Genomic DNA, 8,786 nt, shown 5'->3' with positions numbered 1-8,786 from the left:
CCTTCGTACGTATTCTTTTCGCTGTCTTTTGGATTCTGTTTGCTGGTTGGACCCCCCTAAGATAGCCAGCACCACATTGTACCCATTGCTCAAGGTATTGACTGATTTGCTACTTTCTGGTGGTGGCTCGATTGCTGGCCTTGGCGGAGGCGGGGGCAAATCACCCCGAATGTTCAGTTGTCTGTTTTGATCAAATTGGATTGGTGGTGCGGGTGCGAATTGTGGTGCTGGAACTTGATTCCATTGGTTTGGAAACATCATGCTTTGATTGTGGTTCTGCCAACCTTCGTCTCTTGCGAAGCCTGTTGTGTGGTGAACCGCTCGTTCGTTATCTGCTGTCGGCTTCGCTAAACTTTGCCTCATGGCCACGACTTGTGGACAATGTTTAGTCCGGTGGCCTGCTCCTTCACCGTGCAGTTCACAGTAAAACGTTGTCGGGTCATGCGAAAGTCGACCTCCTCTACCTCTGCGGCCTCTTCCCCTGCCCGTCCGGCCCCCTCTATTGGATAAACTGTAAGCTTCGCACGAACTTTGGAATGCTTCGGGCGGGCCAGGGTTGATCTGGTTGATTTGTTTTTGCCGTGGATAATCCGGACCTTTGGGTTTTCTTGGTCGCTGGGGTCTATCTCTCGGATTGCTCGGAACTGTCTCCCTATTTGGTGCATGTTTTGCTCTTGAGGCAGTAAACTCATTTTTCCTTCGTAGATGATCTAATTCAGACCTTGAGTATTCTTCCATCTTGTTCAATAGCTCTTGAACGCTTGCGGGTCTTTTTCTAGTGAGCTTTGCTGCCAAAAGGCCCCCTCTGATTCCCTGAATTGCAGCATCGATGATGGTATCTTCGCTCAATCCCTTCGCCTGACATCGTATGTGAACGAATCGGCGCATGTAGCTTTGCAAAGTTTCTGTCGGTTGTTGCTTTAGGGCGAAGAGGTCAGTTGCGGTAATGTTGTCTGCTCGGTTTCCTTGGAAGTTGCTGTACAGGGCAGCTCGCAGCTGCTCCCAAGAATGTATGGACCCCGGGGGCAGGGCGGAGTACCACGACCTTGCTATTCCCTTGATTGCCAAAACAAAGGCCTTCGCCAAAGTTACACCGTCACCTCCAGCTGACTCCACGGCTGCCTCAAAGCTCATGACAAATTCTTTCGGATCCGACTCTCCATCGAACATGACCACCCTGGGCATCTTGAATCCTATCGACCATGGCTGATTTTGTAGGTCCATTGCCAGGGGTGATTCAGGGTCTCCTGTGGAAGATCTTCGCCGAACTTCTTGCGAAGCCCGTATGTAATCTCTTGGTGGCGTTGGTCGGCGAGAGATGCCTTCTGTTTGAAGTATATCGATTTCCTCTTGGAGCCTCTCCAACGTCTTTTTTGCTTCCTCCGCCCTACGGCGGTACTCCGCAGCTTTTCGGGTTGCTGCTAGGCCGTCCAACATGCGCTTTTTGTGCGCAATCTGTCTTTCCAACTCCTCAGCTTCTAACCTAGCATTTCGTTCTTCGTTTGTTTCTTCATCATGTTCCAGCTCGGCGAAGTCGTCTAGGTCCTCCCATTCTTCGCTTTGCCCTCTGTCGCCTTGTTTTTCCGGAACATCGAAGCGAATGCGATCTATCAGCTCCATGATCGGCATTTGCTCCGCGTCCATTCGCAGTGTATCGTCATGTCGGCCATCAGCAGTTTGTTGTTGCGCTGTGTCAACTTCGCAATTCTGGTGTTGTGCGGCCGAAGCGCCCCCCCCCCCCCTCCGGTTAAGGCATTTCCTGATTCTGGTACCACCGGAGCGGTTCGATCGGCTGAAGGTCCAACTGTGGCTGTTAGTTCTAGCAGCGCCTCCACTCCTCCAAGTGGCTTCGCTTTCTTTTTCGGTGGCATGCCTTCGTGGGTTCGACCCCACGGTCGGCGCCAACTGTTGGGATCGAAGTCCCAGACAAGATGGGCCTTCGGGGGTAGAACTGGCGAAGGCTCTTTATGTGACGTGTACTGGAAAATGAACAGTCTTGGAATCCTGTTCACGTTTACACTGTGGCTCTATTTATAGCCCATACCCCCGCAATCACGGACCCGGTTTACACTTATTAACCCCTAACCTGCTACATTCCTGGAATATCCGGGGGCAATATGGTACAATTAAGCATGGTCCCATAATCACAACAGTACCCATGACAGTTGGGCCCACTATCCAGCTATTTCTCAACCGAAGGGTGTCGAAGCCCTCTACGTCCAGCCTTCCGACAAGCTGCCTTTACCATCTCCAAGCGAAGCCCTGATCCTGTCTTCGCCACCACCAGGCGAAGGCCTGGCCCTGTCGTCACCACCTCCAGGCAAAGGCCTGGTCCTGTCTTCGCCTCCATCAGGCGAAGGCTTGGCCCTGTCTTCGCCACCTCCTGTCAAAGGCCTGGAGCGCGAACTGTAGCTTTGCCCGGCAGTCGGGGCAGACCAATCTTCGCATCTATCGGACCGGTTGTGGATGATTCCGCCGACACAGCGGTTGCGTCGTAGCGACTCCAACTCCAACTAACTTCGCAGTTGGCCTCAGGTATGGTGACGGCAGGGGATGATCTCCAACACTCGCCAAAAAAAAATTCAGAGATGAAGAGATATTTGCTCAGAGAGCAATGCATGATCAGATCAAGACGGAGAAGGGTGGGACGCCAGGGTGCGGAGGAAGGCCAGGACATGCTTCATGCCAAGCCTGTGATCGAAGCCGGAGACGCAAAAGCGAGTGCCGCGTGGCTAAGTGGCTTGCGTTTGCACGACTCTGCTTCGTGCTCCGCTCCGATCTGCAAGGTGAAGAGGAAACAAAGAAAGAAGGAATGGTCCGATCGCTCAAGGTTTCTATTATCTCTCATCATAGCTTAGCGTTAAAAGGAAGAAAGGAGAAAGCAGAGGAAACAAGAAGAATAAAATGTATGCACCAGCCGGGAATCCAACCCGGGTCTGTACCGTGGCAGGGTACTTTTCTACCACTAGGCCACTGGTGCTTCATACTGCCATTTCGATTATAATTTAGTGATAATTATAAGAATTTGCAGGAGCACCGTCAGCCCAAGGTCCGCCCGGAAAGCCAGATGTTTCTGCATTTATCACGAATAGGCCCATGATCATCAAGCACGGACACAGCTCGCGCTTCGCTACCAGACCGCAGAATGTTGCTCAGCTCATCGCTCACAATTCATCTGCAACTATATGACCAAACAATGGCCGCATTACATTGGATCTCCGGAACTGCTGATGCATGGCTTCCAGCAAGAACTTCAAGCAGTCTATCGAGCGCATTACTTGGAATGTGCAGAAACGTTGATAGAATAATCTTCTAGCAAGAAATTGAAGTAGCCTTTTACAATAGGAAAACAAGAAAAATTCGGAATTGAAGGATGCGTGGGCCACCAAAACCTGAGAAAGGGTGCCCTGCTGCCCCTATCCTTCATCGTCCATCCAACCACCACCTTGTCAAAACAAGACACGCAAAATAACGTCCCAATACACATTCCTCAGAGAAATGCGGTAAAAGACCATCTCTCCTAGTTCCTTTCCCACCGACCATAACAACAGGAAAATAAGGCCGATCACGCAAAGATAAAAGCTCGTTTGATCGACGGTGACAAAGCTAAACAGAGGGATCTGCGGCTCCATCAGGTTTGTCTGTGTCCATCTGCTCGGCCGCAGGCTCCTGGGCAGCTCCCTCGCTGGCTGGCTCACCGGCTGTGTTGGCACCGTCTGATTGCTCCTGCTCAGGTGTTTGAGGCTCAGGTGCTGGGGTTTCGGCGGGAGGTGGAGTCTGTGGTTTCGGAGCTGGCTTAGGTTTGGTCATGATCGGTTTGCAGAACCTGTAAAGCAAGGTTGAAGGAACAGTCTTCTCAGTAACAAGATCAGCCTAACATGCGCAGGTAGCATTAGGGTAGACCAATCTCAGAAAGGGAAAAAGGGCATACACTAACCTGTCAAGTGTTTCAGCTTTCTTCTTTAGGTCAGCAGCAAGGAGGACGGGATTAGCATGCTTTGGTAGAGCATCCTGCTGCTGTTTTTTCTCTACTAGCCAAGTCTCTGCTTCGGAACACTCATTAATGACCTGTAAAACAAAATGGATTAGCAACTGACGACAGTATAACCTATTTCTTCTACCACAGTAGCATTGCAAGTTTGCAACTGCCGCCTAGTTTAAAAGAAGAAACAACCACACACTTCAGTGAGATGGAATTGAAGAGTTATATCAGAAAATGCAAGCCAATGGCAAGTACTTCTCAAATATTACGTAGCACAGTGCTGTGAAGAAAATATTAATTTATCTTTGAAACATTAAAACGATGAAAACTCAATCACACTCCATCCTTAGTGTTAGTGCAATACCTCGTATTTCTCTGATATGTCGATGTGTTCAAACTTTTGATCATTGGACAATGCAGCTTCTCTGAAGCTGTTGATGCAGTATACCAGTTGGTCGACAGCAGAACCTCTAATCTCCCACTCTTTAGAGCGTACCTCAATAGGATCACCAACCTACATATGAAAAAAAAAAAAAAAAAAAACCCTTCCATCATCTAAAACCTTAAACATCCAAAACCATTGTACCAAACTACCAATAAATTACATGCAGTACAAATAGAGTTGCTATAGAAGGCATACCTTTTTAAGCTCCTCCAGTTTAGCAATATAGACTCCCTTGGTCTCATCCTCACCATCTTCGTACAGCCAATCTTCAACCTCCTGAAGCTTAGCAATCAAACCTTCCTTGTCCTCAGGCGTGACAAAATCACTGTACTTGTCATAGAGCTAAATAGGAGAAAACAAAATCAGGTCCTACTTCACAAGTCCATAGGAGAACATTGGGACATACTCAACATACCTTGTTACGCATATCATAAACATAAGCCTCCACAGCATTCTTCTTCTCCTTGGTTTCTTCCATTACCCTGTCCTGAAGGGCCATCTCGTACTCTTTCTCTACAGCTTTATCCAACTCAGCAGCCGCCAAGGCACCATAGACCAATTCAGAGATTGGAACATTAATTTTCTTAACTTTCTTTTTTGTTGGCTCAACCTAAAACAAACAAATCAATTCAAAAGGTATTAGCCTCACACTCTTAGAGACCAAATTCACACAATTCCAAATTCACACAATTATAACATGCATAAATTGAATAGGAATATTTTCACATAACTTGCATGAGCTCAATGATTCTATTGCTATACCCAAATAGATTAAATTCAATATAAAAACTTTTTAATATAACTTGAAAAAATTATGAATCAACACCGAGAATAATTATTGAACTAAATATAAAAAAAGGTTATTATCAAATGGTTGGTAAAGTACTTCGATGTTGAAAACACAGCCAGTGATGAAATCTAAGCTTAAGGCAACAGGGATCAGTAGTTCTATAATAAATTATGCAAACAAACTAAGCTACCATCTATATGTACTAATCCCAAACATTGTAAACAGTAAACCATACCTTAGCATCCGTATCCATTGGAACAGATTTTTCCTCAGAAGCTGGTGCTCCATTTTCAGCACCCACAGTAGTGTCTGGAGCACCTTTAGACTCTTTCATATTCACGTCAGTTCCAGAAGCAGGGTCATTTGGTGCATCATCTGTTTCCATCTTAATAGCATCCTTCTGAGCCTCATTAGTAGCTGATACCGGAACTTCCACTTCCTCTTCCTCCAGCATCTGCATACAAAAGAAGCACAGCGAACCAACAATATAAAAATGGTATTGCATGCTATCTCAGAGGATGACAAAAGGATGCACCATCAAGTTACCGTTGCAGATTCAACTGAGACTACCCCATGTATGTTGAGACGGACTTTCAGTTTCAGTTTCGCTTTTTCACCTTTGCTGGATTGGAAAGGACCAATCTGCATACAGTTGGGCACATGATAGTGAATTAGAAACATAAAACTGATTAGGGGCCAAACTGAATTATACACAGGACCGGTATCACCATGCAAGCTTATTGAATAGCATACGGACTGTTTAAGGTGTTGCTTACCGTGTAAGTGCTAATTTTTGGTGGAATTAGTATGTCATCAGTGTCAACATTCAGAACATCAACTGCGAATGTATTGGCTCTATAAAAAGTCAGAGCTTTGATGCTGGGGATGCCATTCCCCTTTGGGAATACAACTGTTTGTTGCACTTCATTGTTCTGAGCATCTGGCTTCCATGACAAAGCAATTGAGAAAGGAAACCCATCATTAACCTGCAAAAAACAAGCACTGTTATACTAGCGGCAAAAAGGTAACAAGAATAAATACCATATAATCAGTCGAAAGAAATTCAATATTATCATATTCATAAGAATATAACAGTTATATAAGAATCAAGCAGTTATAATAAAATATGAAACTACATAAGAACATAACCTTCAAAACAGATAAGTCACCGATCATTCTTAGTGATAACACAAACAATATGTGCTGAACAGTACTGGTGAAAACAACAGAATGAGAACATCACAAGAGTACACCAAAATTAGAGACATTAAAATCACCTGTTCTACAAAAACGACATGCAAAATGCAGCAATCAACTAAAATCACCTACATTATAAAACTAAATGCACAATAATTATATAGATTTAAAGATGAAGATGTCATCAAAACAGATGAAGGTATCCAAGCCTCTAACAAAAGAAAATAGTTTGACTTCCTCTACTTCTTAGATTAGCAGTTCTAGTGGCTCCTTTATTATCACATTTCAGATAAATAGGATGGCATCAATACATCTGAAATATTGAAGTCCACAGCTACGCCTTTATGTTCAGTTGGTCCACAGCTACCTTTTGCAACCCATATATAGCATAAACAACAGCATTCTGTAATTTACGAGGCAAAAAAGGAATTAAGACGTAAAAGACAGTGACTCGATACCTGGAATTCCCGCACTTTGAAAGTGGGGCTGAGAATAGCACACTGAAGAGCACATCCTCTCGCCACACACTCACTAGCATTCATAGTCCTCCTAGGTTCCTTTCCGAAAAATTCAGTGATTATCTTGATTACGGCAGGAACACGAGAACCAGATCCGACAACTTCAACAAAGTGCACATTTTCTGTCGTCAAGCCAGCTTCAGCCAAGGCCTTTTCCAAGGGCCCTTTCACGCGTTCCAATACAGGGGCACTGATCTGTTCAAACTCATCCCGCTTAATAAAGCCTCGGACATCCTTCTCATCCATCAAGCACTCGATGTTCAGTGGAGCCTCTGGATTGGCGCTCAGGACCTTCTTAAGTTTCTCACATGCTACACGCAACCTAATGCATGCCCGCGCATTCTGGTACACATCAATCTTATATTCCTCTTTAAACTTAGCCGCAAAGTGCTTAAACAGGGCCTCATCAAAGTCCCTACCACCAAGAGACCGGTCATATGCATGCGACAGCATCTTGAGCTGTCCCTTCTTGTACCCAACAATGCTGACCTGCATGCTGGCATGACCGACATCAACAAAAGCGACGTTCAGCTGGTCATTCTCCGGGAGATCAGTCTTATAAATACCATATGCCAACGCCGTGGCTGTTGTCTCATGGAACAAACGCAACGGCCGGAGACCCGCAATAGTGGCAGCATCAAGAACAGCCCTGCGCTGTAGATCAGTGAAGTACACCGGGATACCAATGCAGCAGTCAGCAACCGCAGCGTTCAGGTTGCCCTCAGCAATGCCCTTCAAGTTGGACAGCACCATGGCAAGCAGCTGCGTAGGGGTGAAGGCTTGCTCCTCGCCCAAATACCGCGCGTGGACGAGCGGAAACCCATCAGGGCCCTCAGACACACGGAACGGGAAGGAGGACAGATCACGCTGCACCTCAGGGTCGGAGAACTTGCGGCCGAGCAGGCGCTTGATCTGGGAGATGGAGTTCTTGGGGTTCATAGTGGATGACGCGGCGCCGGCTGTACCGATGAACCGCTGCTTGTCCCCGAAGCAGACGATGGCGGGGGTCTCCCGCTTGGACTCCTCGTTGAGAACCACGTCGATGCCGCGCTGCCGCGCGACGGCCACAATGCAGCTCTCATTGCCCAGATCGAACCCCACCACGCTCATCTTCGATACACCCTCAGCTCCCAACAATTACAGGCTAGATCTAGATCAGAGACAACTCCTGCAAACAGCAGCGAGATCTACGAGTTAGGCGCCTCGGAGAAGCAACGAATTGCAAAAATCCCAACAAGCGAACCCAAAAACTCCGAATTTCACGCATCAAAACCAGCAGCGTTCACAAATTTTCACCAAAAACACAACGAATCCCGTTCTAAAACCCTCGAAAACCCAAGCCCGCGGCTCCAAACCCTCCGCAGAAACGTCAAAATGGAATCCTAACCCTCGAAAGCCTAGCGCGCGGGCGCGGAGGCGGAGGGATCGGATCGTACCTGCGGTGGGGAGGCCGGGAGTGTGGAAGCTTCTGGAAGCTTGATTCGAGCAGCGCCGCAGCTTTGGTACGCCGCCTTCGCCGCTCTTTCCCTTTGGCGAGGAGGAGGCGGCGGTGATATACGGGTGGTGGCGCCGTGGCGGAAGTGGTGGCCGAGAATATCTAGAACGATGAAACCCTCCGCGCTACGATCCTGCGCCGCCGTCGACCATTCGAACCGTAGGATCGATGGGGAAGTTGTACGGACGGCTGGGATGTGGAGTTTGAGGTTTGAAGCTGTGGGGCACGTGTGAAATCTAGCATGACGTGGGGCTGCCCACTTCAGTCTACAAAAAATTTGCAGAGTTGCACGGATGAACTAAACAAAGAATCGTAGGATTTACTAGCACGGGGAGTAAACAACATCCATTAAATTGAAT

At 47.2% G+C, this 8,786-nt stretch overlaps 1 protein-coding gene across 1 annotated transcript; it reads right to left on the bottom strand.

Annotated features, from left to right (window-relative positions):
* Positions 1-3,286: 3,286 nt before the first annotated feature.
* Positions 3,287-8,528, bottom strand: LOC133928558 (heat shock 70 kDa protein 15-like). The gene is made up of 10 exons (XM_062374953.1): positions 8,369-8,528; positions 6,873-8,100; positions 5,994-6,203; positions 5,764-5,859; positions 5,453-5,671; positions 4,843-5,037; positions 4,623-4,769; positions 4,347-4,496; positions 3,938-4,068; positions 3,287-3,826 (listed from the first exon to the last, which is right to left on the bottom strand). The coding sequence occupies exons 2-10, from the start codon at positions 8,040-8,042 to the stop codon at positions 3,607-3,609; spliced, it is 2,538 nt and encodes an 845-aa protein (XP_062230937.1). The 5' UTR covers positions 8,043-8,100; positions 8,369-8,528; the 3' UTR covers positions 3,287-3,606.
* Between the last annotated feature and the right edge of the window lie 258 nt (positions 8,529-8,786).

The sequence above is a fragment of the Phragmites australis genome, chromosome 9 (assembly GCF_958298935.1).
Source record: "Phragmites australis chromosome 9, lpPhrAust1.1, whole genome shotgun sequence".
Taxonomy (NCBI): Eukaryota; Viridiplantae; Streptophyta; class Magnoliopsida; order Poales; family Poaceae; genus Phragmites; species Phragmites australis.
This window is presented reverse-complemented; position numbering and strand designations above follow the sequence as displayed.